The 16809-nt window shown below is 51.7% G+C and overlaps 1 protein-coding gene across 1 annotated transcript in view; it reads left to right on the top strand.

The window, feature by feature from the left end:
* The window catches only part of LOC144606549 (coronin-1C-like), an 80808-nt gene that overhangs the window by 5101 nt on the left and 58898 nt on the right, over positions 1-16809 (top strand). The window contains exon 2 of the mRNA XM_078422804.1: positions 9787-9986. Within this exon, the coding sequence (XP_078278930.1) occupies positions 9789-9986 (198 nt within the window). The 5' untranslated portion in view covers positions 9787-9788. The remainder of the gene's footprint in view (positions 1-9786; positions 9987-16809) is intronic.

Here is a 16809-nt window from a genome sequence, read left to right as displayed (position 1 = left end):
TCCAAATGCGGGCAGAGCAGCATCTATAGAGCCTCAACATTACATCCTTGCTTTTGTACACAAGCTCTCTTGAAATAAATGCCACCATTGTTTGCTTTCTTTACCACCAATTCCACTTGCAGATTGCAGACCCGAAACGTCATTCCTCCATTCCACTCCGTAGATACTGCCTGACCCGCTGAGTTCCTCCTGCACTTTGTGTCATGTTGAAGATTCCAGCACCTGCAGTTTCTTGTGTCTGTTGTCAATCTGGTTTTGTTAGGTGACAGAAACTGATTTTGGTGATTGCTACGGTAAAGCTCAATAAAGATTTATTTATTGAGGGGCTTTTACTTATAGACGGGGTTTTTAATAAACATTTCTACTGGGATAATCTGGTGGACCAATGCTATCATATTTAATAAAGTTGCTCTGATTAAGATAGGACACCCGGACTGGGTGGGCCGAAGGGCCTGTTTCCGCACTGTATTTCCAAACTAAACTAAAATAGTGTACCCCTCGTTTGCAAAAGGCAAAGTTAAATTGAGCTGGCTTTTCCATCCCTGTAATAACAAAGAACTGCAGATGCTGGTTTATACCAAAGATAGACACAGAGTGCTGGAGTAACTCAGTGGGTCAAGCAGCATCTGTGTAGAACATGGATAGGTGACGTTTCACAGAGTGCTGGAGTAACTCAGCGGGTCAGGCAGCATCTGTGGAGAGAAAGGCTGGGCGGTGTTTCGGGTCAAGTCAAGACCATGGTCATGACCCTTCTTCAGACTGCTTTGGTTTTAGAGTTATAGAGTGATACAGTGTGGAAACAGGCCCTTCAGCCCAACTTCCCACACTGACCAACATGTCCCATCTACACTAGTCCCACCTGTCTGAATTCGGCCCAAATCCCTCCAAACCTGCATTATCCATGTACCTGTCTAACTGTTACTTAAACAGTTGCGATAGTACCTTCAATTACCCATCCATGTTCTCCAGAGATGCTGCCTGACCCGCTGAGTTACTCCAGCACTCTGTGAAACGTCACCTATCCATGTTCTCCACAGATGCTGCCTGACCCGCTGAGTTACTCCAGCTCTCTGTGAAACGTCACCTATCCATGTTCCCCAGAGATGCTGCCTGACCCGCTGAGTTACTCCAGCACTCTGTGTCCTGTCTGCCTGTTACAGATTCTCATGCTAATGCAGCTTTCTGCAACACTGGCCTATTTTTGACATTTCAGTGTTCGCTTTGAGATAAATCTTGCTTTGAAGGGGATGATGACAGGCCAGGGGCTGCTGGGAATCGCAGTGTCCTTTCTCCAGAGACTTGCTGGAAATGGCCGTTGAATTATTTTGCCTTGACACAAGCTTTAGTAGCGGGGTGTCGGGAGAAAGATGCAGGTGACCAGGTCATGTTGGCTTCGTGTCGACCGGTGAAGGCACGTGAAGGACATTGTCTTGGTCACGGGGAAATTACTGGAGGGAGAAGAGAGAGAGAGAGAGAGAGAGAGAGAGAGTGAGAGAAATAGATTAAGTATTGTGAGTCAGGGTGTTTGAGTAGAAGTGTCAGCATTTCACCTTGCAGCTCTCTATTTTAGTCCAGTTTGGAGATACAGCACGGAAACAGGCCCTTCGTCCCACCGAGTCCTGCAGAGAAAACGTCAAGGCAGCGATTTTGAACCAGGGAACGATGATCAGACAAGTCAAGAGTGTATAATTGCCATGTGTAGGGAGGAACTGCAGATGCCGGTTTAAACGGAAAATAGACACAGAGTGCTGGAGTAACTCAGCAGGTCAGGCAGCATCTCTGGAGAACATGGATAGGTGATGTTTCACAGAGTGCCGGAGTAACTCTGCGGGTTCAGGCAGCATCTCTGGAGAACATGGATAGGTGACGTTTCGGGTCAAGACTCTTCAGACTCCATAGAGAATACTTCCTAATCCGTGGAAAGAGATCAGGGTGAACATTTCTGTTCCGACTCACTTCATTTGCATTTTCTGTCCTTGTATCAGATTTAAGACCTCAGCATTTTGTACAGAATCCTAGGATTTAGAGATACAGGCCCTTCGGCCCACCGAGTCCGTGCCGACCGGCGATCCCCGCACACTAACACTATCCTACACACACTAGGGACAATTTACAATTTTTACCAAAGCCAATTAACCTACAAACCTGCATGTCTTTGGGGTGTGGGAGGAAACCGGAGCACCCGGAGAAAACCCACGCGGTCACGGGGAGAACGTACAAACTCCGTACAGACAGACAGCACCCGTAGTCAGGATGGAACCCGGGTCTCTGGCGCTGTGAGGCAGCAGCTCTACCCGCTGCACCACCGTGCCGGCCTTTGTGTGCAGACAAAGCACTGGGCACTAACCTGGCGGGGATGGTCAGCAGCTATTGGCCATTCCTGCTGTTGACTGTCCCCTGTGTCATTACTCTGTGCACCACAACGCATTGCTAATCAATTCCTCAATGTCACACTTTAAAACCTGCCGCACTGTGTAAACCTCCTGAGCATTCCTCTGTCCTATTGTACAGATTGTAAGGTTGTAAATCCTTTTTATTATGGCCTGTTCAGCCTTACTTGATGAAGCCGGGGGAAGTCAGTCGTTGCTACATGTGCCTGTCAGCATTGTGTTTCACGGAGTAAATTTACTTCAATATTAATAGTGTATTTGCTCCCTGTCTTGTACTCTCCCCACCCCCACTCCTTTCCTACCCCCTGCAGTTTAGCAAAGTGATTCTGTTCAGGTTCCCCCCACACCATTCACCCAGTGCATCTGTGCTGCTGAATGTGAGGGGATTTCGGTCTATTATTAATTCCACTCAGTCGATGATCTCGATGCGGGCATTAAATGTGATGTGAATCTCATCATTCACTTTAGCTTTCCGGCTCAGTAGCTGCATTATAGGTCTCTGCAGCTGCCTTGATACATCACTAATCACACTGACAATTGTTGCAAGGAGGTGGCACGGTGGTGCAGCGGGTAGAGCTGCTGCCTCACAGCGCCAGAGACCCGGGTTCAATCCTGACTACGGGTGCTGTCTGTACGGAGTTTGCACGTTCTCCCCATGACCTGCGTGGGTTTTCTCCGGGTGCTCCGGTTTCCTCCCACACTCCAAAGACGTGCAGGTTTGTAGGCTAATTGGCTTGGTAGAATTGTAAATTATCCCTAGTTGTGTGTCAGGTAGTGTTAATGTGCGGGGATCGCTGGTCGGTGCGGACTCAGTGGGCCGAAGGGCCTGTTTCCGTGTTGTATCTTTCAATCAATCGAGAGGAAAGATTACAGGCGATTTTGTAAATCTGAAATTAAAACAGAAAATGCTGGAAATACTCAGGAGATCAGGCAGTATCGGCATTCTGTTTCCTCAGTCTATATCCTCAGTCTAAACAAGGGTCTCAACCCCAAACGTCACCCATTCCTTCTCTCCAGAGATGCTGCCTGACCCGCTGAGTTACTCCAGCACTTTGTGATTCCTTCAGCATTCGATTTTGTGCATTTTCGGAGGGATATTTGCAAGGCAACTTTTATTTAAAGAGGAGGAAACAGAAATACATTTGCTAGTCAGGGGTTGGTCACACAGAGGGTGGTGGGTGTATGGAACGAGATGCCACAGGAGGTAGTTGAGGCTGGGATGCATTCACCCGATCTGGAGTAACGCATTCCTCTCATGATCTTGTACACCTCTGTAAGATCATCCCTCATCCTCCTGCGCTCCAAGGAATAGAGTCCCAGCCTGCTCAACCTCTCCCTGGAGCTCAGGCCCTCTAGTCCTGACAACATCCTCGTAAATGGTGTCAGATAAGGGTAGAAGAGGAGTGAAGTGTAAAGCCTGGTTTGGCAACTCATTCAATAAGAAAGTACACAAGGAACAGCAGATGCCGGTTTAGAAAAATAGACACAGAGTGCTGGAGTAACTCAGCGGGTCAGGCAGCATCTGTGGAGAACATGGATAGGTGACGTTTCACAGAGTGCTGGAGTAACTCAGCATCTGGGTCAGGCAGCATCTGTGGAGAACATGGATAGGTGACGTTTCACAGAGTGCTGGAGTAACTCAGTGGGTCAGGCAGCATCTGTGGAGAACATGGATAGGTGACGTTTCACACAGTGCTGGAGTAACTCAGCATCTGGGTCAGGCAGCATGACATTGAGGCTTGTCTATTGTCTATTGACACCATGTCACCAACGTTCCCAGTCTCCTTCCTGGACTCTGTCTGGCCATTATTCGTGATCGGGCCCACCACCGTGGTGCCATCTGCAGACTTGTAGACGGAGATAGACAATAGACAATAGGTGCAGGAGGAGGCCATTCGGCCCTTCGAGCCAGCACCGCCATGGTTAGATCAGTACTCGGAGGTACAGACGTGACAAAAGACTCAACTCAACTGACGAGGGACAATTTACTATTTTTACCAAGCCAATTAAACTACAAACCAGTGTAGGAAAGAACTGCAGATGCCGGTTTAAATGGAAGATGGATCAAAGTGCTGGAGTAACTCAGTGGGACAGGCAGCATCTCCGGAGAGAAGGAATGGGTGACTTTTCGGGTCGAGATCTTTCTTCAGACCTGAAACGTCACCCATTCCTTGAAGGGGGGAAAAGATTTAATAGGAATCTGAGGGGTAACTTTTTCACACAAAGGGTGGTGGGTGTATGGAACAAGCTGCCAGAGGGGGCACCTTGGTCGGCAGGGACGAGTTGGGCTGAAGGGCCTGTTTTCGTGCTGTTTGACTCTGTGAATGAGGTTGTGGGCATCACCAAAGTCAGACAGGAACCAAGTCTAGACCATTATTTTGGGACTACGCACACTTTTCTTCTGGCATTTAAATTATATGAACGAGTGCATTGAAATTGGCAGGAAATGCAGGCGTTGGTGAGGCCGTGTTTAGAGTATTGTGTTCAGCCATGGGCACTGTGTTATAGGAAAGATGTTGTCAAGCTGGGAATGGTTCAGAGGAGATTTACGAGGATGTTGTCTGGACTAGAGGGTGTGAGCTACAGGGAGAGGTTGAGCAGGCTGGGTCTCTATTCCATGGAGCGCAGGAGGATGAGGGGTGATCTTATAGAGGTGTACAAAATCATGAGAGGAATAGATCGGGTAAATGCACAGAGTCTCTTGCCCAGAGTAGGGGAATCGAGGACCAGAGGACATAGGTTCAAGGTGAAGGGGAAAAGATTTAATAGGAATCTGAGGAGTAACTTTTTCACACAGAGGGTGGTGGGTGTATGGAACAAGCTGCCAGAGGAGGTAGTTGAGGCTGGGACTATCCCAATGTTTAAGAAACAGTTGGACAGGTACATGGATAGGACAGGTTTGGAGGGATATGGACCAAGCGCAGGCAGGTGGGACTAGTATAGCTGGGACATGTTGGCCGGTGTGGGCAAGTTGGGCCGAAGGGCCTGTTTCCCACCAATTATGTAACTGTTTCTCTTCATCATGGAGTCACACAGCGTGGAAACAGGCCCTTCAGTGCAACTTGCCCACACTGACCAACATGTCCCAGCTACACTAGTCCCACCTGCCTACGCTTGGTCCATATCCCTCCAAACCTGTCCTATACATGTACCTGTCTAACTGTTTCTTAAACGTTGGGATAGTCCCAGCCTCAACTACCTCCTCCGGCAGCTCGTTCCATACACCCACCACCCTCTGTGAGAAAAAGTTACCCCTCAGGTTCCTATTAAATCCTTTCCCCTTCACCTTAAACCTGTGTCCTCTGATTCTTGATTCTCCTACTCTGGGCAAGAGACTCTGTGCTCTCTTCCTCAACAGAAGAGCAGAGTTTGATGATGAACGGCTTTATGTCCTGTTCCACTCTGCATCTGCCCTCAAACTCTCTGCAGCAAATACACAAGGTGTGGGCGATCAACACGTGGCACACAGAGCCCACGTCCACTCAACCAATAAATGGAGCAGTATTTGCTGTGGTGTTTCTGGGCCAGAGGTGGCAGATGGGTCACTGGAATGTCCCTCTCACGATTTCCATTTAAAGCTTTCAAACGCAATTCCATTATTTTTAAATATCTTCACTGGCACATGTACTTTTGACAGACACAAAAAGCTGGAGTAACTCAGTGGGACAGGCAGTGTCTCTGGAGAGAAGGAATGAAGGGGTGACGTTTCGGGTCGAGACCCTTCTTCAGACACTGAGAAGAAGGTTTGAAGATGGGTCTCGACCCGAAACGTCACCCATCCCTTCTCTCCAGAGATGCTGCCTGACCCGCTGAGTTACTCCAGCATTTTGTGTCTATCTTCGGTTTAAACCAGCATCTGCAGTTCCTTCCTACACAGGTACTGTTGAAGTGGCTTCTGCTTGTGTTTCTTGTTGTGGGCATTGTGTGTGTCCACTGACAGTGGCTGCAATGCTTCCTCTGGGGCTCCACCAAACAGTTTACAAACATAGAACATGGTTCTTCAAAACCAGTTTAGCCAATTTGTGTTACATCTCATGCGTTATATATAACTGAACTTGTGTTCAGTGCTGGGCAACATATTATAGCAGTTTAGACACTAGACTAACTCAGCGGGTCAGGCAGCATCTGTGGAGAACATGGATAGGTGACGTTTCACAGAGTGCTGGAGTAACTCAGCGGGTCAGGCAGCACCTGTGGAGAACGTGGATAGGTGACGTTTCACAGAGTGCTGGAGTAACTCAGCGGGTCAGGCAGCATCTCTGGAAAACTAAGAATGGGTGATGCTTCAGATTGAAACCCTGAAGGAGGGCCCCGAACTGAAACATCCCCCATCCTCTTTCTCCGCAGATGCTGCCTAACCCACTGAGTAATTCCAGCACTTTGTGATATACCTTCAGTATAGACCAGCATCTGCAGTTCCTTCCTACACACAGAGCAGTCTAGACTCTATGGCCTAGAGTCCATATCCCTGTGTTCCCTGCCTTCACTTTCACAGCAATCTGAGGGGTTGTTTTTGACACAGAGGGTGGTGGGTGTATGGAACGAGCTGATGGAGGAGGTAGTTGAGGCTGGGACTATCCCAACGTTTAAGAAACATTTAGATAAGTACATGAATAGGGCAGGTTTAGAGAGATATGGGCCAAACGCAGACAAGTGGGACTAGTGTAGATGGGACATGTTGGTCGGTGGGCCGAAGGGCCTGTTTCCACACTATATCACTCCCGGGAGAGTTTGGACAGGCTGGGACGTTTTCCTTTGGAGTGTAGGAGGGTGAGGGGTGACCTGACTGAGGTTACACTGCAGTAGTGACAGAGATTCACCAGGATGTTGCCTGGGCTTGTGGCCTTGAGTCACAGGGAGAGCTTGGATGGGCTGGGACAATTTTCTTTGGAGCGTAGGAGGGGTGGCCAAATCAGAGGGCTGTGGAGGCCAAGTCAGTGGATATTTACATAGCAGAGATAGACAAGTTCTTGATAAGAACGGGTGTCAAAGGTTATGGGGAGAAGGCAGGAGAATGGAGTTAGGAGGCAGAGGTCAGCCATGATTGAATGGCGGAGTGGACGATGGACTGAATGGCCTAATACTACTCCTATAACGTGACCTTATTGAGGTGTGGCAGTGAGCCTGTGTTCCATGGATAAATTCCTCTGGAGATGTGTGTGTGAACTACACTGGGCCACAAACATTCCCCTGACCCACGCTGCCATTTTGTTGCACTAAGCTACACTGAGATGTGAGGGTTATGTTTATTCCGCGTTGTGTCCGGGGACAGAACTGGCAATTCAGGGCTGACAAACACATGAGTCATTTGTAAAAACATTTGCTGCCCGGTTCATGGTTTGTACACAATGGGGGTGAGAGGGAAGAGTGAGCTGTGATGTTTAGCTTGGATTGGGATTGCTCTTGGATCGGGGACAGGTTGATCCAGGCTCTGTTTTAACTTCCTCCGTTGCCTGCATGATAGGACATTCACTTCCTCAGCTGGCCCTGTTGTTGTCATGTGGAGCAGAGGAACGCAGCCATGATCACTTTAACTTCCTTGTAAACGGCCCGCTGAACATAGAAACATAGAAATGTGCAGGAGAAGGCCATTCGGCCCTTCGATCCAGCACTGCCATTCAATATGATCATGGCTGATCATTCAAAATCAGTACCCCGTTCCTGCTTTCTCCCCGTATCCTTTGATTCCGTTAGCCCTAAGAGCTAAATCTAACTCTCATGAAAACATATTTTTAAAATATAGTTTTTCTGATACTTGCCCATCTCCAAACGGTGGCTGAGAGAAGAGATAGACACAGAATGCTGGAGTAACTCAGCAGGTCAGGCAGCATCTGTGAGAGAAGGAATGGGTGATGTTTTGGGTTGAGACTCTTCTTCGGACTGAGAGTCAGGGGAGAGGTAAACAAGAGATGTAGACGGTACCTAGACCTAGGGTGACATGTTTTGGAAACGATCGCCATGTTGGCGCTCGGTCTCGCCGATGTACAGGACATGCTGCGAGCTGTTCTTTGTAAATTGAAGCTAATATTCTTGCACACTGAACAAAAGCTTGTGTAGAAACAGGGGTGGCACGGTGGTGCAGCGGGTAGAGCTGCTGCCTCACAGCGCCGGAGACCCGGGTTCCATCCCGACTACGGGCGCTGTCTGTACGGAGTTTGTACGTTCTCCCAGTGACCTGCGTGGGTTTACTCCGAGATCTTCAGTTTCCTCCCACACTCCAAAGATGTGCAGGTTTGTAGGTTAATTGGCTTCGGTAAAATGGTGTAGGATGGAACTAGTGATTACTAGATCAGGGCAGGCTGAAGGATGTATCTCCCAAACTCAAACTCAAACTCTAACATTGAAACATGAAGTGCAGGAGGAATTCAGCAGGTCTGGCAGCATCTGTGGAGGGGACAGACAGATGAATGGGACCTTCTTCAGACTGATGGAGGAGGGAGAGAAAGCTTGAATAGAGAGGTGGGGGCGGGACAAAGCTTACCGAGTGATAGGTGGATACAGGTGCCTGATTAAGGGAACAGACCCCATACGTCATCTGTCCATCCCCTCCACAGATGCTGCCTGACCCGCTGAGTTCCTCCAGCACTTTGTGTTTGGGTCAAGATTCCAACATCTGCATTTTCTGGAGTCTCCATAACAATGCCAAAGGTCATAAGTGATAGGAGCAGAATTAGGCCATTTGGCCCATCAAGTCTACTCTGCCATTCAATCATGGCTGATCTATCTTTCCATCTCAAACCCCATTCTCCTGCCTTCGCCCCATAACCCCTGACACCCGTATTGATCAAGAATCTGTCAATCTCCACCTTAAAGATATCCACTGATTTGGCCCCCACAGCCTTCTGTGGCAATGAATCCCACAGATTCACCACCCTCTGACTAAAGAAATTCTTCCTCATCTCCGTCCTTTAATTCCGTGTCCTCTCAAAATAAATGGTAAGGTTGCATTTGCCTTCCTTACCACTGATCCAACTTGCAAAGACTGATTAGCCACCAGAGCCTGATTTCCCATTCCTAATTTTAAATTAGTTTAGTTTAGAGATACAGCGCGGAAACAGGCCCTTCGGCCCAACAAGTCCGTGCCGACCAGCGATCCCCGCATACTTGCCCCACTCTACACACACTAGGGACAATTAACAAATTATACCAGGCCAATTCTTCGGACCTCCAAACCTGTACGTCTTTGGAGTGTGGGAGGAAACTGAAGATCGTACAAACTCCGTGCAGGTCACGGGGAGAATGTACAAACTCCGTACAGACAGCACCCGTGGTCGGGATGGAAGGCGGGTCTCTGGCGCTGTGAGGCAGCAGCTCTACCCGCCGTGCCGCTGTGCCGCCCTGTCTCAGTCTGTTGTTTAACGTTGACGTTTGCCGTTGTCGTGTCGTGTGTCCACAGCCATGAGCCGGAGAGTGGTACGCCAGAGTAAGTTCCGCCACGTGTTCGGGCAGGCGATGAAGGCCGACCAGTGTTACGAGGATATCCGCGTGTCCAAGGTGACGTGGGACAGTTCCTTCTGTGCCGTCAACCCCAAGTTTGTGGCCATCATCGTGGAGTCAGGGGGTGGCGGAGCCTTCCTCGTTCTGCAAGTCGCTAAGGTAAGCCTTGCCCAATGCCTTGACCCAAGGGCGGCACGCTGGCACTGCGGGTAGAGCCGCTGCCTTGACCCAAGGTGGGCACGCTGGCACCGCCGGTAGAGCTGCTGCCTTGACCCAAGGGTGGCACGCTGGCACTGCAGGTAGAGCCGCTGCCTTGACCCAAGGGCGGCACGCTGGCACTGTGGGTAGAGCCGCTGCCTTGACCCAAGGGTGGCACGCTGGCACTGCAGGTAGAGCCGCTGCCTTGACCCAAGGTGGGCACGCTGGCACCGCGGGTAGAGCTGCTGCCTTGACCCAAGGGTGGCACGCTGGCACCGCGGGTTGAGCCGCTGCCTTGACCCAAGGGCGGCACGCTGGCACTGTGGGTAGAGCCGCTGCCTCACGGTGCCCGAGACCCCGGCTCCCAGCCCACAACCACGATCCTAACACAGGAGCGCCAACGATGAAAACGATGAAGTGTCTCGGCAAGTTTCATCGAGTTGCTGTTTGATCCTGTTACTGTGATGTTACTGTGAGCTGATCATTGGAAACGCAGAGTTATTGTGGTGATTTGATGGGTTTTGGCATCCGTCCGCACCTGGTGCCCGGCACAGTGGTGCAGCGGGTAGAGCTGCTGCCTCACAGCGCCACAGACCCGGGTTCCATCCCGACCTCCGGTGCCTCTGTACGGAGTTTGCACGTTCTCCCCGTGACCTGCGTGGGTTTTCTCCGGGTGCTCCGGTTTCCTCCCACACTCCAAAGAGTAGGTTAATTGGCTTGGTGTAAGTGTAAATTGTCCCTAGTGTGTGTAGGATAGTGTTAGTGTGCGGGGATCGCTGGTCGGCGCGGACCCAGTGGGCCGAAGGGCCTGTTTCCGCGCTGTATCTCTAAACTAAACTAAGTAGAGAGTTTTTGGACTTGGTTGTAGCAAGGAGCTGGGGGTTACAGGATAGGACAGTGGTAGAGCCACTACCTCACAGCGCCAGAGACCCGGGTTCCATCCCAACCTCCAGTGCCTGTCTGTACGGAGTTTGCACGTTCTCTCCCCATGACAGTGTCCACGCCGACCATCGATCGCCCGGTCACCAGTTCCACGTTATCCCACTTTCTCATCCACTGGGGGCATTTTACAGAGGGTCACTTAACCTGCGAACCCACACGTCTTTGGGATGTGGGAGGAAACCGGAGCATCTGGAGAAAACCCACGTGGTCATGGGGAGAACGTGCAAACTCCACACAGACAGTAACTCAAGCCAGAACACTTTGTATTGTGTTTTTTGAATTGGTGTTCGGTGTTGGTGTTGCGATCGTCCTGGTACAGGAAGAATAAGGTGCTGTGTAATGGATGCAATTAGGAGAGCGTCCAGTTTGCTGGTGTTTACTGCAAGAAAAGTCAAGTCAGAGTAGATATCTGAGATGGAGTGTCTGGGCCTGTGGTGCCTACCTCAGGATGGTTGGAATTGTGATGAGCTGGGGTGCACTGGGGATGAGCTTAGCTTAGTTTAGTTTAGTTTAGTTTAGTTTAGTTTAGTTTAGTTTAGAGACACAGCAGGTGAACAGACCCTTCAGCCCATCGAGTCATCGTCGGCCAGCGATCCCAGCACCTTTTGGATCTTGGATTGAGTTGTGAGATGATGGAGTTGTTGTACAAGGAAAGATTAAGCAGAATGAAACAAAATGGAATTCTTACTTGCAGCAGCACAAATAGCTTTGTGGACGGGCACAAAATGCCGGAGTAACTCAGCGGGACAGGCAGTATCTCTGGAGAGAAGGAATGGGGGGCGTTCTGGGTCGAGACCCTTCTTCAGACAGTGAGTCAGGGGAGAGGGAGACACAGAGATATGGATGGGGAAGGTGTGAAAACGAGAGATCAAAGGGGACAAAGTTCAAGGTAAATGTGGAATAGATCATTGTTAGCTCGGAGAAGGTGACAATGAGGCGTACAATGTGAAATGTAATCAGGACAGTCAGATTGGTGGGAGAACTCGGATGGGGAGGGGCTGAGAGAGAGGGGAAGCAAGGGTTTATGAAGTTAGAGAAGTCAATGTTCACACTGTTGTACTGCACCAGTACAATCAGGCCACACAAAGAGAAAAATGCCCGAGTGCAGAACAGAATGTTACAGTGTGATAGTGCTGCAGTTACAGAGAAAAAGTGCAAGGGCTGCAAGGAGGTAGGTTGGAAGATCGAGACCACACTCTAGTTTATGGGAAGACTGTTCAGCAGTCTAATGACAGAAGGAAAGGAGCTTTCCCTGAGCTGTTCCAAAACATAATTTTGAACTTTATATTTAGGCAACATTAGGATGAGCTGCCAATTGCATGAACCTTCTTGCCCATGACAGCAGTGAGACGAGAGTGTGGCCAGGATGGTGTGGGTCAGTGAGAGTGTGGTGTGGGTCAGTGAGAGTGTGGCCAGGGTGATGTGGGTCAGTGAGAGTGTGGGTCAGGGTAGTGTGGGTCAGTGAGAGTGTGGCCAATGTGGTGTGGGTCAGTGAGAGTGTGGGTCAGGGTAGTGAGGGTCAGTGAGAGTGTGGCCAGGGTGGTGTGGGTCAGTGAGAGTGTGGGGGGGGGGGTGTGGGTCAGTGAGAAAATTGTAAATTGTCCCTGGTGTGTGTAGGATAGTATTAGTGGTGGAGATCACTGGTTGGCACGGACTCTGTGGGCCGAAGGGCCTATTTCCGTGATGCGTCTCTCATCTAAACTAAACTACCCTGGTGACAATTGTAAGAAGGAACTGCAGATGCTGGTTTAAACCGAAGATAGTCACAAAATGCTGGAGTAACTCAGCGGGACAGGCAGCATCTCTGGAGAGAAGGAATGGGTGACGTTTAGGGTTGAGACCCTTCTTCGGACTGAGAATATGGGGGAAAGGGAAACGAGAGCAAGAGACGGTGATGGAGAGAGATATAAAACTGTGGGCCTGGGTGAGAACAGGCACTGTGGGCCTGGGTGAGAACAGGCACTGTGGGCCTGGGTGAGAACAGGCACTGTGGGCCTGGGTGAGAACAGGCACTGTGGGCCTGGGTGAGAACAGGCACTGTGGGCCTGGGTGAGAACAGGCACTGTGGGCCTGGGTGAGAACGAGTTACAGCCTCTGTGGGCCTGGGTGAGAACAGGCACTGTGGGCCTGGGTGAGAACAGGCACTGTGGGCCTGGGTGAGAACAGGCACTGTGGGCCTTGGTGAGAACAGGCACTGTGGGCCTGGGTGAGAACAGGCACTGTGGGTCTGGGTGAGAACAGGCACTGTGAGCCTGGGTGAGAACAGGCACTGTGGGCCTTGGTGAGAACAGGCACTGTGGGCCTTGGTGAGAACAGGCACTGTGGGTCTGGGTGAGAACAGGCACTGTGGGCCTTGGTGAGAACAGGCACTGTGGGTCTGGGTGAGAACAGGCACTGTGGGCCTGGGTGAGAACAGGCACTGTGGGCCTGGGTGAGAACAGGCACTGTGGGCCTGGGTGAGAACAGGCACTGTGGGCCTGGGTGAGAACAGGCACTGTGGGCCTTGGTGAGAACAGGCACTGTGGGCCTGGGTGAGAACAGGCACTGTGGGTCTGGGTGAGAACAGGCACTGTGAGCCTGGGTGAGAACAGGCACTGTGGGCCTTGGTGAGAACAGGCACTGTGGGCCTTGGTGAGAACAGGCACTGTGGGTCTGGGTGAGAACAGGCACTGTGGGCCTTGGTGAGAACAGGCACTGTGGGTCTGGGTGAGAACAGGCACTGTGGGCCTGGGTGAGAACAGGCACTGTGGGCCTGGGTGAGAACAGGCACTGTGGGCCTGGGTGAGAACAGGCACTGTGGGCCTGGGTGAGAACAGGCACTGTGGGCCTGGGTGAGAACAGGCACTGTGGGCCTGGGTGAGAACAGGCACTGTGGGTCTGGGTGAGAACAGGCACTGTGGGCCTGGGTGAGAACAGGCACTGTGGGCCTGGGTGAGAACAGGCACTGTGGGCCTGGGTGAGAACAGGCACTGTGGGCCTGGGTGAGAACAGGCACTGTGGGCCTGGGTGAGAACAGGCACTGTGGGCCTGGGTGAGAACAGGCACTGTGGGCCTGGGTGAGAACAGGCACTGTGGGTCTGGGTGAGAACAGGCACTGTGGGTCTGGGTGAGAACAGGCACTGTGGGTCTGGGTGAGAACAGGCACTGTGGGCCTTGGTGAGAACAGGCACTGTGGGCCTGGGTGAGAACGAGTTACAGGCTCTGTGGGCCTGGGTGAGAACAGGCACTGTGGGCCTGGGTGAGAACAGGCACTGTGGGCCTGGGTGAGAACGAGTTACAGGCACTGTGGGCTTGGGTGAGAACAGGCACTGTGGGTCTGGGTGAGAACAGGCACTGTGGGCCTGGGTGAGAACGAGTTACAGGCACTGTGGGCCTTGGTGAGAACAGGCACTGTGGACCTGGGTGAGAACGAGTTACAGGCACTGTGGGCCTGGGTGAGAACAGGCACTGTGGGCTTGGGTGGGAACAGGCACTGTGGGCTTGGGTGAGAACAGGCACTGTGGACCTGGGAGAGAACAGGCACTGTGGGCCTGGGTGAGAACGAGTTACAGGCACTGTGGGCCTGGGTGAGAACAGGCACTGTGGGCCTGGGTGAGAACAGGCACTGTGGGCCTGGGTGAGAACGAGTTACAGGCACTGTGGGCTTGGGTGAGAACAGGCACTGTGGGTCTGGGTGAGAACAGGCACTGTGGGCCTGGGTGAGAACAGGCACTGTGGGCCTGGGTGAGAACGAGTTACAGGCACTGTGGGCCTGGGTGAGAACAGGCACTGTGGGCTTGGGTGAGAACAGGCACTGTGGGCTTGGGTGAGAACAGGCACTGTGGACCTGGGAGAGAACAGGCACTGTGGGCCTGGGTGAGAACGAGTTACAGGCACTGTGGGCCTGGGTGAGAACAGGCACTGTGGGCTTGGGTGAGAACAGGCACTGTGGGCTTGGGTGAGAACAGGCACTGTGGACCTGGGAGAGAACAGGCACTGTGGGCCTGGGTGAGAACGAGTTACAGGCACTGTGGGCCTGGGTGAGAACAGGCACTGTGGGCCTGGGTGAGAACAGGCACTGTGGGCCTGGGTGAGAACAGGCACTGTGGGCTTGGGTGAGAACAGGCACTGTGGGCCTGGGTGAGAACAGGCACTGTGGGCCTGGGTGAGAACAGGCACTGTGGGCCTGGGTGAGAACAGGCACTGTGGGCCTGGGTGAGAACAGGCACTGTGGGCCTGGGTGAGAACAGGCACTGTGGGCCTGGGTGAGAACGAGTTACAGGCTCTGTGGGCCTGGGTGAGAACAGGCACTGTGGGCCTGGGTGAGAACAGGCACTGTGGGCCTGGGTGAGAACAGGCACTGTGGGCCTGGGTGAGAACGAGTTACACACACTGAGACTCAACAAGACGACTTTGAAGGTGGTCTGACCTGTGTGGGGGAGGGACGGAGAGAGAGGGGGAATGCAAGGGTTATGTCAAGTTAGAGAAATCAAAACTCATATCGCTAGTGTGTAAGAAGGAACTGCAGGTGCTGCTTTAAACCGAAGATAGACTCAAAATGCTGGAGTAACTCAGCGGGACGGGCAGCATCTGTGGAGAGAAGGGATGGGTGACGCTTGGTTGTAGGCTGCCCAGGCATCTTTTCTGATGCAATCTAATGGTCTTTCTAACGACTGCAGAGTATGTGGCCCACAAATAGCAGGGGTGAGTGAAGGTCCCTGTGGGCTGGTCTGTGGGACGTGTGTCGCATCACCCTGTCGCTGTCAGTCAGTGCAGCTGGGCGGCTGTGGGATAGCAGCAGTCTGTGGGATAGCAGCAGCCTGTGGGCCCACTGGACTCTCCATCAAACAGGCAGCCCCAAAACTACGGCCACAAATCACCATCTCCACATCTATACACTGGGATCTGTTGTGGGTTTGGTGTTTTAATTGCCTTGTAACGATACGATACGATATACGATACGATACAGGTTACGATACGATGGAACGTTACTTATCCCTGAGAGAAATTAATCTGCCAACATTCATAAAACACAAGATACATGAAACATGAAATTAAAGCGAGGAGTGGAAAGGATTGGGGAGTGAGGGGGGGGGGGGTCGGGGGGAGTGGGGGGGGGCGGAGGGGGGTTCAGTCTTTGTCTACCCCATGACAGAAGGGGGTGGAGTTGTACAGTTTGATAGACAGCAGTAGAGTTGCTGCCTTACAGCGCTTGCAGTGCCAGAGACCCGGGTTCGATCCCGACAACGGCTGCTGTCTGTGCAGAGTTTGTACCTTCTCCCCGGGACCTGCGTGGGTTTTCTCCGGGTGCTCCGGTTTCCTCCCACACTCCAAATACGTACAGGTTTGTAGGTTAATTGGCTTGGTGTTTGTGTAAATTGTCCCTAGTGTGTGTGGGATAGTGTTCGTGTGCGGGGATCGCTGGTCGGTGCAGACCCGATGGGCCGAAGGGCCTGTTTCCGCGCTGTGTCTCTAAACTAAACTCAACTAAACTTTAGACTTTATTGATACAGCACAGAAACAGGGCCTTGGAACCACCGAGACCACGCCGCCCAGCGATCCCCGTACACTAACACTATTTTACACACACCAGGGGCTATTTACAATTTTTACCGAAGCCAATTAACCTACAACCCTGCACGTTCAGCAAGGTGGAGACTCTTTGCGTAAAGCCTAGTACGATTTTACCGGATTGTATGCAAAAACAAAGTATTTCACTGTGCCCACGTACATTATAACGATGAAGTATCATAATCTGATCTCCCGGTGGCTGAGCACTTTAACTCCCCCTCCCATTCCCAGTCTGACCTTTCTGTCATGGGCCTCCTCCAGTGCCATAGTGAGGCCCACCGGAAATTGGAGG

The sequence above is a fragment of the Rhinoraja longicauda genome, chromosome 26 (assembly GCF_053455715.1).
Source record: "Rhinoraja longicauda isolate Sanriku21f chromosome 26, sRhiLon1.1, whole genome shotgun sequence".
NCBI classification, from domain to species: domain Eukaryota; kingdom Metazoa; phylum Chordata; class Chondrichthyes; order Rajiformes; family Arhynchobatidae; genus Rhinoraja; species Rhinoraja longicauda.
Note: the sequence above shows the minus strand (reverse complement) of the source record. Positions and strands in the feature narration are given on the sequence as shown.